This window comes from Vanessa tameamea, chromosome 4 (assembly GCF_037043105.1).
Source record: "Vanessa tameamea isolate UH-Manoa-2023 chromosome 4, ilVanTame1 primary haplotype, whole genome shotgun sequence".
Taxonomy (NCBI): domain Eukaryota; kingdom Metazoa; phylum Arthropoda; class Insecta; order Lepidoptera; family Nymphalidae; genus Vanessa; species Vanessa tameamea.
The window spans coordinates 10,089,315-10,111,191 of record NC_087312.1 but is presented as its reverse complement, the minus strand read 5'-3'; the positions used below and the strand labels follow the sequence as shown (position 1 = coordinate 10,111,191).

The following is a 21,877-nucleotide window of genomic DNA, read 5'->3' as shown; positions in this document are numbered from 1 at the left end:
AGGAGGGTTTGTTAACACGTGTGATGAATTCGTTGCGGAGGTCTAGAAGATGTAGCGAGTTTACAGAAAATAGCACAGATGACTTAGAAATGTGTAAAACTAGATCCACTTATAAGTTTCCCCGCTGCGAACGGTTACACAAGACACATACATCGCACCTAAAGGGTATAACGGAGAACGTTCCTGGGGAATATAAAGAGATGGCGAGTAGGAAGAGCCAACAAAACTTCCGTCAAAGTTTGAAACGGGTTGATAGATAGTTATGTCTAAGTTTTTTTTGTGGTTTGCTGCGACATGTATTTAAATACATATTTGGTGATTTTATTGTTAGTAATAATAACCAAGAAAAATCATACTATCAGTGTAAAGATTCGAAACTCTTAAAAATGTGTTTTTTTTATTTTTTATTTCATTAATTTACTAAACAGCGTTTTTTTAGAAGTCGCTCAAATAACATTTGAAACAATGTAAATTTATTATAAATAAATTAAATTTCACTCATAATAATATACTTACATTCAACGTATCTAGAACCTATTTCTTGTAAATTATTTTCTAAGTGTGCAATTATGTATGGTTTCTCGATTACTCACACATTCCAAGTTGTTTCCCCGAGGACCTACTTTTTTATAATAGCATTATAACTCCTTTATATGTATAAACATTCTTTTAGTTTGTATATGTATGTAACATATTGACATATATTAGCTTCGTAGTATTTCTAAAAATCATCTCGCTTTTGAGTTTGCAATCGAATTACTTTCCTACTCGTAAAATGTTAGTATTACTTTAGACACAGAGATATATTATCCCTACTCAATAAAACTTAATTGCTTGCTGGTCAAGTCAATAGAGCTCGAAATAGCTTCATTTAACATTTTAGTTGTGGGAACGTTTGGTCATATTATATTCCTATAACACCAAACGTCCGCAGCAGCAGCAGGCCGTAGAAAATAGAAGCCAAACCCTTTCCTTCCAGCTTATGTACTGCACCTAATGGGATAAGGGAAAGCAAATTGTGATTAAAAATAATGATTGATCGGTGTTAGCGCGCATTTCATCGGTTAAGCCGCAACTTAAGATGTGCCAAGTTTTTATAGTCCATGTCGACTTCTGTTTGGTTGAAAACACATAACTTTATTACTACTGACATCTGTCTCACTGAGAACACACAAACTACTGTGTGCCACTGAGTTCTGCCTGATTGACAATACACATGAAATGTATTGATATTTATAGGTAATATTATATTTTTTATATTGCACTTAGAATGAATTTTGGGGGCAATTTAAAAGTACCATCGTATATATCATTTCTTATATTAGGCCAATCATTTGGAATTACATTTTATTTTGTACCGAAGGTGAAATAAATAAATAGATAGATAACCATAAATTTAATACTTAAGTTTTATTTATCGAGTAGAGTTGTTACAATAATAATGCGTTTCCAGATTCATCTTATCTCTTAATTTTAACTATTGCTTATAAATTAATCTAAATTATAAACAAATGACTGCACACACGAGGACAAGCTTATATTGTGATCGATATAAAGGACGATGAGTCATATGGATAAACATTAGTTTTGTTTTTCATTTACTTGTTAACTTAAAATGCAAGCTGATCCCAACGATGCATACAATGTATCACAGGTTTTTGACGAATCTTAAAATATTATAATCTTACAAAATATTTTTATGGAAATTAATTTAAAATAAAATATTTATATTATCTAAGGACTACAATTTAGTTTGTTTCTTATTTTATAAATTCAATAAATCGATTTATTGAATGAAGTGAATTTATTGGTGAAGTCATACGACGGTAAATTATTAGGTACTTATTGATTGACTTTTGAAATTGGCGTCTTCGTTAATATCAATAAAATAAGAACAAAAACAATATTTTAAAGAGTAAAAGTTAAAATAATAATACCTTATAAATCTTATTTAAATAACAAAGCCAAAACAGGTCGAAACATAAAAATAATTTTATTATATATTGTTTTTACATTGAAGCGAAACTGCGTAAAATGATGGCAGTCACGTACTTTGTCCCAGATTTAAGATAACTTTATGCCTTCCTGTTTGAGCCGTCTTACTACTTCGGGACAAATTTCGTCCTCCCGAAACTTATATCCACATGCTAAAACTTCTTTAGCGACATCATAATTTTTCTTTAACGATTCAAGCCAAATCGTGTACGGGTAATCGGGCCAGATGCCTCCATATCTTTCTGGCAAGTAATTAGGAAGAATATGTTTATGAAGAGAAGTGACGTCATAACCATGGAAATAGATCCTGGAACGCATCTCGGATGTTAACAGCGGCTTAAATATATTGTACATCGTGTCGAATATCCACGAGTGATTGATCACATGTATGGCGTGAGTCGTTGCAGGAAAGCTTGACTGAAAAATAAAATCAAATAAACATTTTGGCGAAGACTTAGAAATGTAAAAAATTATGTACGGGGAAACAAAGGACGAAGCCCTAATCATAATTGTTTAAGGTGAGGCTATTGCGCTTTATTGTATTGTAGAAAAATCTCCGCTACAAAGGAAAGGCTGACGTCCTCCAATTGTAAGACGAACGAATTTGCGTACGTTGACCATATCCATATGTACATGTCTAGCGCCCACGCAAACAATTTTAATGTTAGAAATTCTGTTATATTCCATGTGATTTGTACTTGAAACCTGCGTTACTTACACGCAAACTAAAAACCACTTTAGCATATATCATGTTATGGTCTTGTTACCTATCGTATATCAAGAACGTATTAAAAAAAGGAAAAGTAAAATAGTATAACATACCACTAGAAGTTTGACGATTTTGCTCGCTACTGTAGGAGTGATTTGCCAGGCATGTTGTGTGCTCAAGTCCTCCAAGTCGAACAACGCCACCCCTCCTAGTATCTGAGTGCGTTGCTCTAGCATACCAAGTTCAAGCGCAAATATTGTGGCTTTAAAAATATCGTCAACTGCAACCGTTTTAGAATCCCAACAACCTTAAGAAATAAAATGAACTTTTAACAAACAAACGTGACAATATTATTTTCAGTTTCATGGTACTTTGTACCAGTAGTTATTAAATTCAGGGGCTTATAAATATATTCTTGTGATACATCACAAATTATGAGAATTATACAGATTTTTTTACATAATATTTTGTCAGAGAATAACATCTTAACATAACATCAATCACTTAATATTGTTCTAATAAAATGTGTTTTTATTGGAAGTCAACATTTTATAAAAAATATATATATATCGTAGGTTATAAAAAGTATGCTTGACCATTTAAATATGAGTCAGCCATGAACTAGTGTAATTACAAACAATATGACCGTCAGTATTAATCCTATTGTGTTGGCCCATTGGCGGTGGAACGAATACCTTATAATTTTACAGTACCGATTTATATCAGCGATAGTGACCCCTTACAGTAATGTTGCATATTTATCATTCGAGCTAAATGCCATAATAAAAAAAAATGGTTTCGTTCTCTTATTTCTACTAGCTGGTGTAAGCAAATTATGTACATCGTAGTTGTAATTACCAATTCTATAGAGAAGTAACCTTCGTCCAGTTTGGTCACGGTAGGGAGGCACAGCTATGACATTTGCATCTCCTATCCTTCTAAGATCTAAGGGGTAAACATTTTCAAATAACTCCGGATAGTCCTCTTTAAACTGGTAATAATTCACCATCTAAAAAAAAAGGAATGATATAATAATTACTATATTAAGTAAGGAAATTTCTAGTACAAATTTCGTTCATGAATGATTTGAATGAAGTTTTATTCCTTTGATTACTTATTTGTCTATATAGACAGTCAAAGTATATTAAGATACGCGTCGAGAGAGTGATTTTTGCAGAATGTCAGACGTATCTGTCACACACACCAAGATAATAAAGCTAACCCGTTTGTTGTAGTACCTATTTTTGTAATGCGACATTCTATCTAGAATAAATAAATAATGTAAATTTTATACTTATAGAAATAGCTTTGTTTAAAAACAATACTTTAGGTAAAATAATTATTTTTTTCATAAATAATCGTTAATAACAACTCTGTTTTATAAATAATGTTTTATTGATACATTAATGTTAAAGTTATAAATCAATGAAATTAAGTCACGTGCGTATTCAATAACTGAAATGGTAAAAAATATGCTGTTCTCTTCAAATGTTAACTTTTTATATGAATACTACTAATAAACACATATTTATTGAAAATAAATCTTTACCAAAAAATATATTACAAAAAAAAAAAGGTAACGCGGGTGGAATGAAATTCTGCCATATACATATATGACTAATAATTTAAATGTGTTTTAAATCGTAAAATAAGGCACACGAAGGCTTGTGCAAGCATGCCCAGCTTTTCGACTTAAGTTTTTATCTTAATTGTTTTGTTTTATTTTATTTTAATAATGAATTTTACATTCACAATTTATTTAATACTTTAATTTAAGTTTTGTAAACAATACATTTTAATCTCAAGGTGAAGAATGTAACTTTTAAATTGGTAAGTAATTGAGTTAATTAACAACGAAAATAAAACACAAAAATCACGGATGTTAAAATCTTATACATATAAACAATTACTGTATAAAATTAAAAATATCAGTGAATGTTTGCAGTTTTGTTTTTCCGTTTCATTACATTCTATCATCGAAATCTAAAGTATTTACTCAAAGCTCCTTGTTCACCAGAATTCTGGTTTAGAAATATATATATATATCAATCAAAAGTATCTGTTTTGGTCTGTTTTGGTCTATATCTTTTTTATTACTTTAAATATATCTTACCAGTCGATGCGCTCTTTGTGGGATAAAGTTGCGGGCTCGTAGAAATCTTAACAAGAATTCATCGTCCATACGATGCGGAGTGCATTCGCCTCGCTCTGAAATTGTATAAATGCTTATAACTGAGCAGATGAACAATTACCATGCATTTTAATAATAGAACTGTATATAATATACTTTAGTTGGTATTATTATCGTAGTAGTTTTATGAACAGAATGTTAAATTAAATTATACGTAAATAAAATTAAAAAATACATTCATTGAAAAAAAGCAATATACTAGTGTAGTTCTTAACAAAAGAATCTAATATGTATTAAAATCAAAATGTAAGTTTGCATAAATTATCAGATAGTACTATGAGTGATAATAGATCACCGGAGAATATGCATTTAAGTGTTTTAATGTCTTTAAGTTTTTTTTAAGTAAACAATGTTTTGAATTTACTCCAAGCTTTGTAAGATTAAATATAAAGTTACATTTATTTTCTAAGCATAATACACAAATTTATATTTGTCTTCTGACAATATCCGTCGTTAAACAACTAACAGGAAGAAATCCGTCACATTAAAGGCTCAAAGAAATTATATTAGTATAAAATCCGACCAATAACTTATTCTTTCCATAAAATATTGAAGAGTATAATATTTCCTGTTGAAATGCATTACTAGTATAGATATTTTTAGAGATATCATAGATCAAGATAGAGATTCCAGAATAGATACATCATTAATTTCCGCAGTAAAAGGTTAAGAGGTAAGCTTATTTTGACCTAACTTACGTGTCTTCACTCAGTTGTGGTTTTGAACTTTTCTAACCTGCAATACTCTAATCCATGTACTTACTAATTATTACTTAGAACAAAATCCTCACTATTGTCTTACAACTCGTTGCCGAATTGTTTCCCTTGACACCGATACTGAGATTGATGATGGCGATTGAATGGCGCCAATATATTCTGTTGAGTCGTTTGTAATTTGTATCTCTAATGCATTCCGAATGTCTCGAACAGAACAAGTATAAAACTTAGCCTTATTCGTTTGACCGGTACACAGCATTCGTTTCTAGATGGCCATGAATGAAGTTGACACGAATTTATGAATATATAGTATATCTATAAATGATACCATACCTAAAATCAACTTATTCTCTTTTGAAAATGTTTTATCAACTTTGATAAAATATGGTGAAACAATTATATGCGATTCGTATCAAAAGCAAAACAATACCTCGTGTGCGAAGATAAGAAATACGTTTTAATCATGATCAAACATTTTCTATTAAAAATAACTACATGCATATTCTTTGAGTTGCCTAATAAAGCACCTGATTCACAATGGGCCATTACAATGTTTCCAAATACATAAAAAATGCTTTATAGTTATCGTAAATGTATCTTTACGTATGGTGGTGGTGAAATATAACGTAAATATATTCTACTGACTTATATTAATACACAAAACTTTTGTATAGATTCTGATCAGATTAAATTCTGAACTAAAAATCAATAATTACAAACCCAAATTCACAAGAAAGTTTATGTTTAATAAATTCAATATTTCGATGCTATCTATAAATTAAAAACATCAAATAAATTACTCTATATTAGGCAATAATCAAAGTCAAACATATTTATTTAATATTTAAAGAAAATGTGTACAATATTAATATGATGAATGAACTTTACATATTATTAATATCATATAAACGGTACGATAATAAATCATATAATTTAACCATAAATAATTATAGTCCTAGCAGTAAAAAACATGTATTTTTGCAGAATAATTTTTCGGTACCGTAAAGCGATCTCTTGATGGAGCTGACAGATGGAATAGCGGATTCTTCCATGGCTACTATTAAACCTCTAAAATTTGAGCATATTTGTTTTGAGGAATCCTATCTGCAGGAAAATAGTTACTAGTGTAAGAGTGATTGTTGTGGTGAAGACTTGTTTTATTCTTTAATGACGAAACTGAGTGTCAAAATAAATGTACGTGTTATATTATTTTAAAACAATAAATAAATATTAATGAGAGAGTTAGTTCATTTTAACGTTTGTAATATTTCAAGTCGTGATAGATCTGTAAATTGTGATAGTCCGTCCGCCTATTAGCGCGTACCGCATGTGGTACCAATTGCCGAGTTAAGTATTCGGTGGTCATTGCACGGAACACTATATTGTAATTAACATTTATTTAAATATTTTTGCCAAGTTTTGTAGGTGGTTTTATATGTGAATGTCATTTTAAACATTGTTATGGCATTGAGAAAACCAACCACATATTTGCGTCATAAGAATGTTATTTTATTGGTCAAGTATCCTTAACAAAAAACTGGCATTGATATTTTACACATATTAATATTAACATAGGTTTACGTATAAACTGTAACCGACGTTGTCCATGTTTTCGAATTCTAATTACACTTTTCGTCTCTGGAAGAATCCTATAAGTTGAATCAAAACTTGCAATAGTTCCTATAAAAAAATTGGAACCCATGTATTTATAGTAACTTTTATTATTATAACAACTTATATTATTTTTATATATACAAAGAATTATCTAAAGGATACTTTGTATACTATACTATTTTATTTTATGTTCTCATGACATTTTGCCGTAATAATAAATAGCCATTTTCTAGTAATAACGAACTATATACGTTTATAATGGCAAGATAATATTGTTCTTGGTATTTTGATGTATAATTTACATATTAATTTGCATTAAAATATCTAGGTTCAGAGCGAAACCATAGGACTTTTAATTTGATTGTAGCAATTGAGGTTTCCTACGACGTTGTAATGTAGTCATTTTAAAGTTTACTTAACTTTAAATTATCTTCTATAAGTCTTCCTTTCTTACGAAACAAAAATAGTTCCGTGTCATATTCGGTGACTATAGAATTGAAAATATACAAGTACTATAGAAATCACTTATTATAAATTCCTAATCAAGTTTTTTTATTAGATTTTTAATTATACAATTAAAATTGTCCTAACCAATAAGAGTAGATGTCATAGTTTACACTTATTCAGTAGATCTTTTTAGAAAACATTAAACAAAAATTAAAAGGTTATAAATTTCCCACTTCTACATTAAGACCTCCTATCCTTTTTTTGAGGAGACAGATTGGACCTTACTCCATCACACTGCGCTATTACGGGTTGGTAAATATACACAGATTTTATCAACGTTTTTATGTTTCACCAAAAATACATAATTGAACTAGTCTCCAAACAGTCAAATATCAAGATTTTGCCTTCAATAAATGGAACGCTTTACCTTTTAATTATAAGGTTAATGTGAATATTTAGAAGATGATGAATATAGTCTTCCAACCCATTAATATGTTAACTTGAAGACTCAAACGTTAAATAATTGCCCATAGCCTACAAATATTTGTATTTCCTGAGTCTTATTACGTAAAAGATTTGAAGTATATTGTTTGTTTAAATGTTAAATATTTGTTATTAAATGATATCGATGAACACTTATGTGATATGATGACGTCAAATTGTACGACAAAAATATATCTGCGCAATTTCGTTATTGAAACGAATATTTCGCTCCAGGAAGGATTTATTGGCTTTGCGGAGTCGAAAACATTGGCGTTGGTGTTTAAAAAGTAATTAATGAATCTATCAACACAATATTATTATGATTTTTAAAAACATATCGAGCTAGAAGAATATAAAATTACATATAATAGTCACCTCTTCTTGTAAAATAATAAATATATTTTAACCCCATACTAATATATTATGTGAGACAAATCTCGCCGTTATGTTATTTTAACATTTGTTTCTGGACACAATATATTCCAGTAATAAATTAAATTAATTTTTAAAAATAAGACATTAATTTTTGCAAACTTATATAATACTAACCATATATCATTTCTCTAAGTTCGTAAATGTTTTGTAGTCGCGAGTTAGGGTCTTCGCCACACTGTAGACGAGCGTACTCCTGCAATTCCGGTGGGGGCTCCCCGAGGTCCAAATCCACATTGTAGTCTGGAGTTGGCATTGTGCTCTGGAAAATAAAATACGTTATTTATGAATGTTTTTCTAATATTGTTATACACCTGTTTCCTTCAACACTGAATGTACGTACATAGGTAGACAGTAATGATAAAAAATGTTCAATGAAATCTTTTACTTGAACAGATTACATTTTTTTTACAGAATAACTGTCAGAACTAAATACCTAGGATGGTTAAAGGAACCAAATAATGTTACTACATTCAGTAATAAAAATTTTATAACTACGTATAATAATTACCACATTATATGTTTAAAGCTATAAGGTTATATTGTTGTTGCAACCCACAAGGCTAACTAATATTATGGATCGTTAACTCAGGTTCATATTAAGGGTCACGAGAGGTCAAATCAATTTTTATTTTAATAAAATAAAAATTGAACTACACATTTAAATTCAATATATAGTATAGAAATTTTAACATATTTATATTTCAATGTCACTGTGCATGAATGTGCTATGAACTGGTCTGTAACGTACCTCATTAATAACATTAAACTTCCAGCTATGGAAAACTGCTACCGTCCTAAATAATCGATCCAATGTTACCTTTACCTACAAACTATCTGTTTACGTACCTCTTTATTTTCTGCCATATCAACATTTTCCATATTCATTTAAATTATACAACATATACTCGAAACCCATGTCTTACATTGGCATGTCTAATTTACAGTAAGCAAAAACAATTGTATTATCATTTTAATAATAATCGAAACCTTGATAAGGTATTACATTTTTTTTATTCGATTGCATATCATAATATATCGTTTTTTGAAGCAGTTATCATATTTCATTATTTTAAAGTTACTTGACGACCTCCATGGTCGAGTAGTGTGTACACCGGTTTTCATGGGTACGCCCGCCACTCCGAGGTCCCGGGTTCGATTCCCGGCCGAGTCGATGTATAAAAATTTCACTAGTTTTCTATGTGTTTGTGGTACCGTCGTTACTTCTGATTTTACATAACACAAGTGCTTTAGCTACTTACATTGGGATCAGAGTAATGTATGTGATGTTGTTCAATATGTATTTATTTATATATTTATATTTATCATAGATACAGGTAACTTACGTTATTTTTGGTCAACTATAAATATATGTCGCAGCGTCAGATAATTAAATACTTTCAATTGTAATCACTTCGTTTTAAGATTTGATTCTGGATGGTTAGTGAGGTCAATCGCTGTTTGTCATGTTAAAAAAAACAAGGAATGTTACTATCAAGAAGGATATGACAGATGGTGTTGCCGCCTATGAAATAGTGTAAAAAATCAATATATGATAATCCAGCTATAGATTCGTTGTATTATTTCGTGAATATGTATGACGAAGAACTCCTCCTCTGCTCCTCGAAACTCCGAACCAAACAATCTTGCCGGGTCCCCGTTATATAGAAAAGTATTTCATGGAAATACAAACAGCTGTGCGCATAATCTATTGATAATATTTTTCTATGATAGAAAAAATATTTATGTAAATTCGCTGAGTTATAGTTCAACAGTATGTAAACGCCGCTTGAATGATCAAATCAAATCAATTGTACCCACGCAAAGTAGTGGCGAGATGCTAATTAAATCATTTGAGTCATTTAAATGTAAGTAGTCACCGAACCGCTAAGTAAATTTGTTATAAAACTATTTAAAAAATATATTCGTCAGCAGTATGGATCATTGAAAATATTATATCTAAATAGTGTTAAGATTGTCTTATGGAATTTATTTGATTACATGTGATTTTTGGTTATGTTTATAATTAGCACAATAAAGAAGCCCTCGATCAGTTATAAGTACAGCACCTTTATTTTATCATCAATGTTACAAAACAATACTTTAGAGGGTATAATGATATTTTTGCTCGGCGATCGTATACCTAAGATGGCACGTTTTTCTTCTCGCTGGTAAGACGCGTTACGCTTTTTCCCTCATGAACTATATCTATACATATATATGGGACCCAAGACGCTTAGTGCGCCCTAGTATTCCAGAATAACCACTAAAAACCCAGCGTCACCCTCTTCTCTTCTTCGGCGGGCGTCACGGGATCGTTTTCGCATGCTACCGTGACGAACATAGAATGGCATTAATATTATATATATATATTTAATTAACGAACATATATTTTGGGTATTAGGTACAAAAAAATATTGTTTCTACGAAGTCAATGTTCTTGCATAATATGTTTAACGGTTTCCATTACTGTTGACTAGAACCTGAAGGGGAAACGACGGAACAAAAGTGTAATGTAAATGAAGATGCACAATACTTGTATAATGCATAGTGACTTCCTATTACCTAAGAACTGTGTATTCAAGCCATTTAAGATAAGCCTGAATTATTTTAACAGTGAGTTTAGAAACCAACAGTTGATTTACCGCATCTTATTTGATGTTTATCGCGTTGGAAAATTCTTATATATTCTATTAACTAGCTACACGACTCGACTTCGTGTAGTTAAACTTTAATATTGACAAATATTACAAATTATGATGTACTAAAAAAATAACGTCGCCCTGAGAATTATTTGGCCGATTCTCAGTTATTTTATTAACCTTATAAAAAACAGTATAATATTTTTTAATATTAAAAGTAGTTTTACCTTATCTTATTAAAATATTAAAATGGAAATACATTTTAAAATGAATAAATTTAAATTGAAATATAATAAAATTACGAAATTGTTCAATTAAAAATTTTGTAAAAAATATTGCATCCGAATGTTTTAAATTATTTTTAGGCATAATTGAAAAACTGATAAATATATAAAATATGTAAATACAATTGAAACACTTCGACCTTGGAGTAATAGTGTAAAAACCTGTATTTAAAGTACGACACCTCACCTTAGATACAGACAACTTTCCTTCATACTACAAAATATTGCTGTTGTACGTTTAGTTGGGTAGGTATAATCGATGCTATTAATCGATAGGGCGGATGCGGTAGGGTAGGGTAGGTATATTACAGAGAAAGTGCTAAGAGTTAATAAAGCAGTCACCACCGGTTTGTGGGAACAAGTCGAAAGCGTGGACCAGTCACATTGTGTATTAGACGACCCCAGCTTTCTTATTGAACCTTAGATTAATTCTGGAAAGATCTAAAAGAAGACAGAGACGAAAGAAATGAAAAACAATAATAATCATTAAGTTAATTATTAATCTATTATTTTGGAGTATAGTGTCCAATTCTAGTCAAATTTGTTTAATTAAGGATTGCAGTGATTCTTATACGCGCTCTAAGAGAGATAAGAATGATTATTATAACTACATTTTACTATATTTATAATATCTTGAAACATATAAAAAAATGAGCAATAAATACTTAAAACTTAATTATTTTGGATATGTATTCTTTTAACCTCAATTAAGCATACTCTTATTAGTGCAGTCGATGCAAAACGGAAACTTCCTCAAACCTTGAACCTTTTTGCCTCATTTATACGAGACTGAATTTATTTAAAAAATTACCACCAGTAAATGGAAAAGAATGATTTTTGTGTAACATTACACGTATAAGCTTCGTTACAATTAAAATTAACCTTTTTTTTTTCATTGACATTTGTTACGACCTGGTAGTTTTTATTACAAGTTGAACTTTGACCGATTTTAAGATAGTATAATCATTTTAATGTTCCTTTTTAACCAACATACTTTCCTTCAATTAAGTGTAATCGTTCTCTTGTTTTCGATCTACCAAAAACCCTGTATTTTCAATATGCTTGACTGTTTGTAAACATATTAAATAAGAGAGACGTGAGCAACTTTTCAAATAAGTTCGAACGACGCTCGGCGTAAAAGCACTCTGCCTTGAAGGACACGTTTGGATATGAAATGACAATTCAAAAATGTTCTAATAAAGGAGATGAAGTAAATTAAGTAATAATTTTAGTGAAGATGAAGAACTATACTGAATATATATATATAAAAAATTAACGTATTCATTTACGATATTGTGATAATTCTAGTTCCTTTTTATAAAGCTTTTAAAAGTTATTTAATAGAAAATGGAACGGCTTGTTCCATTATCTATTTTCTATTAACATCCTCTATAGTGTCACCATTTTGTTCCTCCTACGTTCTAGTGGCATACATTATATATATACATACAGTACGTTCCGGGAATGGAGCGCGTTCATTTTTCGCGTTTGAACAATGTGCGGGGATGAAAAAGAAGCCTTTGTTCAACGTCTGTAATAAAGGAACAAACGAAACCAGAAAATGGGGCCACAAACGATTTCCCACATTGCGTATTGTACATATTATAGAAGATATAGATTTAATTTATGAAATGATTTCAGAAAAGATTAAAGTATTATTGCATTATTACTGATAGTCATAATTATATCTTTCTCACGGATTTTGTGTAAAGTAGATAGAATATGACGTAGCACAGTTTATAGTAGTTTATAGCTTTATAGGTTGACAATCAAGAAGTAAGTGTAATGCTTCTTTATTGAATAAAGAAATTTGAGTATACGTTATATTTATTATTTTTCTATGTTTGCGTAAAAACAAGTGCAGTGTCTATTTCCTCTATTTCATAATCCAATAGTACGATAATCCGACAGAATCAGAGAAAGAAATCCGACTGCGGCAAACCATAAAGGTTATAACGTCCTAAGCAACCTCTCACTAAGAACCGTTAGGACGTGCGTATTCTGAGACCCAGAGACCTTTCTTAAGTCTCAGTAATAGCACTCCCGCCTGATGTCCCTGTCGAGGCAACAAGGATCAACCGCAACTACCTAATTTTGAAAGAAATACGAACTTCTATTTATTTAGTCCCATTGGAGCTAAGACGAACATATTATCCCTTTTTATATTATGTTTTTCTGTGCTAAATGGCTCTAGTTTTACAAGTATGAGAATTTCATTACGTATTATATTTTTCTGTTTTGTAATTATATATTCCAATGCAGGATACTCATGTCTTTTTTTATTAATAAATTAAACGTATATCAGATACTGCTCGTTTGGTATATTTTCTTTATGAAATGGGAAAATTGAAATACGGTAGCGTCACAAATTTCTGGATATATTGCCGGTTCATGGAGGTCTCCGAACCGGTGGTAGCTTAAAATTAAAATTAACCCTCTAAAATGACGAGTCAAAAGTGCTTGTAAAAGATTTGAAGTAGAGTTATATAATATGTATGTATAATAATAATCGTTTTCAAGGAATTTCTAAGGAGGAACTATGAAAAGTAAAATTAAAATAATTTTATCATTTTATTCTTATAAACTTACTTCATAGGAAAAAAGTTTTCGTTGATTATTATTAGTCTATTAGTGATTTTGTTGAACTAGAATGTTTTGAGATCTGGATTAAAATGATACAAAATTAGTTATAAATAGTCAATAATTCGTATAAACCTAGAAGGTCTCACGAGTATAGTCAATGATGTTAGTTGAAGGTATTTTAGTGCGAATATAAACTCGATTAGCAGTAAAAGTAGTCACGATCATAAGTGTTCGAACGTGAACTCTATCAATGTGTTGTATTTCACCTTGAGAATGACCGAAGTTGGTTGATCATACTACATAAACAAAATGACGCAACCTCCGTCTTTGTATACTTTATTCCAACCATAAGAGAAAAAAGCCAAATAAAAAACATTTGACAGCAAATCACCGCGATATCATGGTTCGAGAGCTTGATTAATCTATGATATTCACTATGAGTTTGTGAAACTTCGACGTTCAAAACGCCAACGAAACTGTTATCGGAATTTTGGAAGTAAAATTAACGTGGAAATATGTAGTTAAGTGAAATAGTGTTGTGCTATAAATAAATATATATTAATCATAAAATCTTAGTAGCGCACAATATACTGAGTTATTAGCAAATTGCATGAAATACGTAAATCTAAGGTTTGTTTATCTATTTTCCCACTTCCATTGGAATAGTACTTACGGCAGCGTCACAAATATACTGTACAAATAGGCTATAGATGTGTTTAAAGGGCTGACAATAATATAAATACGATTTGTTACTTTAAATAAGATACTAATATTAGGAAAAGAAAGATTTATTTGTTTGTAATATGTCATTATTTTGTAATCGATAAACTACTGACCCTATATTTTAAGAATTCTTTCAACATTTAATGTACTTTATCCAGAATGAACATAAGCTATCTCTGTAATAATAAGATCTCAGTATGTCTGTTTGTTATCTTATAATCACAAACTTAATTCCATGCTCGAGTGTACAGCTAGATTTTAATAAAATCTCAATGATTGTTATGTCTTAGTTTAAAAAAATAATTACATGTGACAAGATAAAATGGTTCGATTCTATTAATTAATAGCTTATGTCATCTCCTTCATTTTTGTTTAATTATACCCTTCTTACAATAAGTCAGGGTTCCTGGTCCATTTATAGGACTTTGTTGACTATTATCAAAAACGTCACATTGATCGATCAAGGTTTTATTGATCGAAGTATTGATTTACGTAGCCACTTGTCATCTAGCATGTTCTTTGTACAAATATGGAAGAAACGCATAACAAAACCAGTTGTTTGCTCACGACAAGGCCAACTAACATAAGTTCACTAAATTTTTTAAGTATTTGTTTTGATGGAAGTCTAAAAAAATAGATACTTGCTTTATATAATAATTATTGAAATGTTTAATAAAAAATTTCGGATTTCAAGGTGTAATTTATCTTAAGTGTAATTTAGCTCGCATTAAAAAAACGCGTTTGTTTTCATTAAATGAAACGTTATAAAGTTAAAAGAACAAGGCTATTTCGACCGTGATAACTCTATATAGCGCCGTCTGTAGGATTAGATCTTTTAAACTATGCAACGAATTTTAATGCGGTTTTCATCAATAAACAGAGTGCTTGAAGAGGAAGGTACTACTAAGAATGTACAATAAATGCATATGTATAACAAAGAAAAGCCGAGAATTTCAACTTTCCTAGCCGGAAAACAATAATTTTTCTTTTCTATGTTTGGTCTTCAATCTAAAAGTTGAATATGATATATAATATAGCTGGGAAGGGTAGGTAGTTATGGTATTTATCCTAGAATTTCACATTTGTTTTATATTTGGAAAAGCTTTAATGATATTTATATTCCTTTATTATAGAAATATAGAATGCATTACAATAACTCTTTGATACTGAAATTGAGAGAAACAAACTGTTTGGAAATGAAATTACCCTGAATATACCTGTAACGATATGGCGGAAGGCATAACTTTAGTATCAGTAATTTTCCACAATATCTTAATCATCTGAATTATATTCAATTACTTTTCCTTAACGTGAATGCCCGGGGTCGAGTAACTTTTACGTCAAAGCGTGTCTTAATTAATTCTTATTAGTTACGTCTTAAGTCAATACTTTTACTTTTATCTCATCATTAAACACCAAGTTATATATTTGTAGCAAAAACTGAAACTCATAAACATATTTCAAATAAATCGTGGGAATGGTGACACAAAGAACATTTTCATATTAAACAAAAAACTTAAGAAATCTCATCCGGTATAGTTATACACCTAAAATTAGAACAGTAGGTATATTTATTTGTTTTGAGGTCGCAAAGTTTAAATATTGCTGTATAAATTAAATACGCTTAAAAAAAATTACAATAACATTACTCACAATAAAATCGTAAGTAAAAAAAAATATACCTATTGTTTTAAGTGAAACTGTTATGTCACACGACCTTTTTAATTCCGAAAAAAGAAACACTTCAAGATTAAAAATGTCTTTACGAATTAATTAAATAATTGAAAAAACTACAACATTCTATATATTGAGGATATACTAGTGCACTTTATGCATAAATTCATTAAAAAATAAGATAAACAGTAATATTCAATAGTATATAATAAATATATACCAAATATTAAAAAAATAAAACGATAAAAAAAACAACAATTTGTTTAATTATTAATATGTATTTAATTCATTAGCTCTAGTTATTTTAACCTTAATATCGATGGACTCGAACACTAATGCTTCCCAAAAAATGTGGGTTTGCATTTTATGAATATAAATTACATTAAAAAACAAAAAAAAAAAAAATATTCGCTTGAAAATAATAGTAAATTATGTCCTTTAAAAGATAATTAAAAGAGGTCCTTGTTGTGATAAAAACTGCTCGGTGATACGACCGCGCACATGTTAAACCGGTTTCATAGTCTGAGGAAAAATAATCCCTTCTTGAATCACGAAATTCGGGAAACTAAAAGTGCGTCTAGCTTTTCTTATATTTTATAAAGAACCTTACTCTATTTATCATTTAAGGGGAAGATAAATACATCATTAAAGAAACCTTTTTAAATTATTTTTAAGCTATCTAAAGCAATACTAAGGTATGAAGATTTATATTTGTTTCTCCTTATATTGAGTGCATGCGTTTGTGTGAGAGAAAAAAATGTATTGCCAACTAGAAAATAAAATAAAATATTTTATTTTAATAAAATAGAATATTCCTGAGAAGAAATCGGTTTGCTTCGTAATACTTTGCAAGCAGTAAATACACAGTTTTTATTTACCGTTTCCTCGCTTTGCTCAAAAAAAATGACACTGGTATATTAAATGGCATGTGTTATTGACGCGATAAAAAACAAAATAAATAAAAATCTTTTAAAAGGTTATAAAAGTACACAAAATTGAATGAATCTTGGCCAATTAAATAAAAAAAAAACTGAATACCAACAATACGATTATAAAAAATGCATCAAAATAAACTTTTGTATGATGGGTAAATAGAGTGTGAATGATAAACATTTTACAGAAATCGTTATGGTTCAATTTTTGCGCAGCGATAATAGATCTTCGTTTAATACTTTCAAAGTTCACGTTTATAAATCACAAACCATACAGCGACAACTGGAACCTTCTCCAGGAATTTACAATAATGAAAATTGTAAAACGAGTTATCAAAGTAATATTGATCTGCTATTTACTTTTACTTTCAATATTAATGATTAAGTAGAACTAAGTCTTTTTAATTTTTTATTTAGATAGACAGGTAAATGAGCCACCTGACGGTAAGTGGTCACCGCAGCATCGGCAGACATTGGCACCGTATGAATTTTTTAATATTTTTAGATAACCAATGCTCCCCTTATCTTAGGAACTGAGATGTTATGTCCCTCGTGCCTGTAGTTACACTAGCTTACTCACCCTTCAAACCGGAACAAAAGTTACTTATGTTTTTTTTTTCTTAAATTAAAATGATAATAAAAAGTAATATTTGAATATAATTGCATAAAAATGATCTTGCTGTGATCGAAACGAATGCAACTATGGCATATATATAAGTACATTTTATATTTTTGCTTCTACATATCGTTAGTATAAAATAAACAAAATCATGTAATTAATATTAATATATCTTTGCACCGTTTAAATCATGTAAATATAATTTTTGTATAATACATAATTTTGCTTTAATTAACCTTAACAATAAGAAACAATTTAAAGAGTGGGTGGTATCTACCCATTTCAAAATATACTCTATTCACGTAGGCTCTTTGCACAACAACAACAATAAGCATGTGTTTCAAATTCAACAATTTGAATCGTCATTTTACAAGGTTATTTTTAATATGAAGCTCCCAGCATTCCTATATAAGAATCAACGCTTCCGAAAGTTAAACATTAATACTTTCCATGTTTATCATAAGGTAAGGTTGTGAAGGTTCATTGAAGCAAAATTATATATCATACAATAATTGTATTTACATGATTTAAACGGTGCAAACGGGAAATTTTAATAATAGTTACATTATTTTATATATTTTATTATAATAATGGTAGAAAAAAATTGGAAAATGTTCATATACATATGCATATCATAGTTGTGTTGGTTTCGATCACAGCAAGATAGTTTTTATGAAATTAAATATTATTTTAATAACATTTCAATTTATTGTCTTGTATAAATGATTACATAAATGTAATATGTGCATTTTTAAATAATAAACAGTGTCCAGTATGTACCGGTTTAAAAAAATATATAAGCAAAAAATTATAATTGATCGCTACTAGATAGAAATAGAACGAAAAAATATAGTTTCTTAAAAATAAATATGAGAAGATTATTATCGATGCTTGAATATAATTAAATTAGACGCAGTAACAGTTCATATAAATAATACTTATTATCTCGTGACAATAAAGAGTTGCCAAGGTATAAAGACATTGTGTCTCCTTATACAGCGCCCACACATTATAAAGGAAAGACAAAAAAAGCGAACAATCTACAACTATTTATAATCGTCAAAGATTTTTGACATCATGAACATTTTCTTTGTGTCCCAAAATTATTGATGTTACATAAATCTAACCCTAATTGTCATCGTGATAAAAGTAACAAGTACGGGCGCAGTCAAAAGTCAAATTCGCTGGTTTTATAAGCACAAGGAATGATACGAAATGTTTAAAGTTGGATTTGACTGTTTTGCTAATAAATATACATTGATTTATAGTATACTATTTAATGATATATATTTTAAATATAATTAATTATAATTATAATGTCAACACAACAATATTACTGACTTGTTTGTCTATGTTAAACAAATAGCAATTTATGTTTTAGGCTCTGTATAACATTAAACAACTGTGAATCCCTATTTTTTTAATTTTTTATATTTGGAACTACATACGATTCAAATTCTTCTAAATCAATATAGCAAAATGGTAGTAAAGCTAATAATTATAAATAATATTTTATAGTTCAAATGAGATATTTATAATTATAATAATTGCGACTGATATCTGAGAATATTTTTATGAATTCATTTAATGATTGCACGATACAAAACTTACAACCAGATAGTTGAATTTCATGCTAAAATCTTGAATTAGCAACCAAACAACCTTATGTATTGCAGGAGAGAACTATGTGTACAAAATAACAGAACTCCTAAAAATCACTATTCATTCAAAAAAAATGTATATATAATACCAATAAACACTAACTACTATTCCTATCATCTAACCACTACCCCCGCCCGTTCCGCCCGCTTCACAAATTCAATTTTAGTTTTATTTTTTGCTGTATATAATTTAAAAAAAAGAAGTCATCCAGCTTCAAAACTGATAACAATTTATATACCAAATTGAAATATCCAAATTCGAATAATATTAATAATATTTTAAGTTTACTATTGAATCTTGGCGAGTCTTGACGAATGTCTGCGTCTACGAGGCGGTATAAATGTATACGCACGTGCATAACCGGCGCCAAGGTCACACGCCGCTCGCAGTTGACCGGTGAACGCACACATTTGCACGTGGTAATGTATGTTTGTATATGTTGACTAATAAACACAGTATTAAATGCTGCCCGCGGCTTTCCTTATATTTAACTTAGGATAATCAATTGTCATGTTTGTATAGGACATAATTTGAAAATTAAGGCAGTTTGTAATTCGGCCCATCATATTTTGATAAAAAATTCGGGTATCATTGTTTTATATCAAAACCGCAATACTGTGTTCAACATTGTATTACTTCAATTTACACATTGTATCGTCTTTTTTTTAAGAAATATGTTGTAATTTACGTCCTGTTTTTCAACAGTTGAAAGTGGAAACCCTTATTCAAATAGTCGTTAGGGCCGTCGGCGAAAATAAAACAGCTGAGCCTACCTTCAATACTCTGCATAAGACATTCTTTTGTTTTTAATGGTCGGTAAAAGAATTTACTTCAAGTTTAACCAGATACATACAGCGATCAATTTCGTTTCAAATAGTGTATGATTTTTTGACCATGTAATAATTTATTACATTATTAATATATATCAAAAACATATTTAAAAAAAATAAAAAGTAAATCTAATGAATTATGTAAAATACTAAATAAAATTATGGCAGTCAGTTGGTTAGTAAATACTCGCTTTTAAATAACATAAAATACATTAAATAACATAAAAATTGGCCTTAAATTTCCCTTATGAATCAAATTGAAATATTACGATTTCACTAATGATACATATTCATATGACAAATAATAATTAATAATATATATAATTAATAATATAACTCGAGTCTGCATAATACATATATATATATATATAATGGACAATGCTTAGATAAAACTGCCCAGTACAAAATATTAACAAAGTTCGATGAAAAAGTATTTAATTTTCCGATATATTTTATAAAAATAAAAAATAAAGATCTCGTTAACAACTAGCGTCAATGATTTTTGAATAATAAAAAGGAATCTTTTAAACGTATTCTGACATTCAATGGAATACCACTCAATATATTGTCAATAAATATAAAGTATCCTTTGAAATAAATGTTTTATATAGGTATATAAAATATGCAAAGCTCCAGAAAATCATTTACCCCATTGTAAAACTTTATTGTTTCTCAAAGTTCAAAAGCTTTAACGCATTAAATTAAATAATTATTTTATGAAATAAGACATCGAAAGAAACTCACAATATAAATATATACAAATGAAACACAGTATAAAAAAGCAGGGTGTAAAAATGTTTTACAAAAAAAACTCTACTCACGAATTGAACACTAGCGTCGATCACGTTTCACGTCTGAACTCTCCGAAGCACTCCGGCGCAGTGCGTCGCTAACGTACCTACATTCCCATATTATTTCCACCGGACCCACGCAACAAACACAAAATGTTCACAATGCAGAACCTACATCAACAATTATGTATGTACGCCCGTATGAAACACGTATAAGATCAACAATGCATTAACATATTGCTATCGGTACGCATTGTTTTATATAATAAATTGTATTCAATTCCAGGATCCAGTTTGGTAACTGTAACATTAATAGTTATAAACTTACATTTATCACTCAGGTCCCGGCATTTCATGCTACAGAAGCCCATTATGGTTCAATAAGTGTTTACAGGGCAAATTATTCTAATTGCATCAGAATTAAATCACGACACAACATTAAGAACTAAATACCCGAAATATAGTAAAGGTTATTTTGTATATTAAGCATGAACTTCTTTTAATATTTTTTTATTTTTAAGAATCATCGAATTTATTCTTTATATTATTG

At 29.4% G+C, this 21,877-nt stretch overlaps 1 protein-coding gene across 1 annotated transcript; it reads right to left on the bottom strand.

The window, feature by feature from the left end:
• Positions 1-1,395: 1,395 nt before the first annotated feature.
• Positions 1,396-21,614, bottom strand: LOC113394788 (alpha-tocopherol transfer protein-like). Its single transcript, XM_026632221.2, has 6 exons — positions 21,358-21,614; positions 8,705-8,849; positions 4,818-4,912; positions 3,563-3,713; positions 2,818-3,011; positions 1,396-2,412 (listed from the first exon to the last, which is right to left on the bottom strand). Exons 2-6 carry the CDS (start codon positions 8,841-8,843, stop codon positions 2,065-2,067), a joined length of 927 nt encoding a protein of 308 aa, XP_026488006.2. The 5' UTR covers positions 8,844-8,849; positions 21,358-21,614; the 3' UTR covers positions 1,396-2,064.
• Positions 21,615-21,877: the final 263 nt, after the last annotated feature.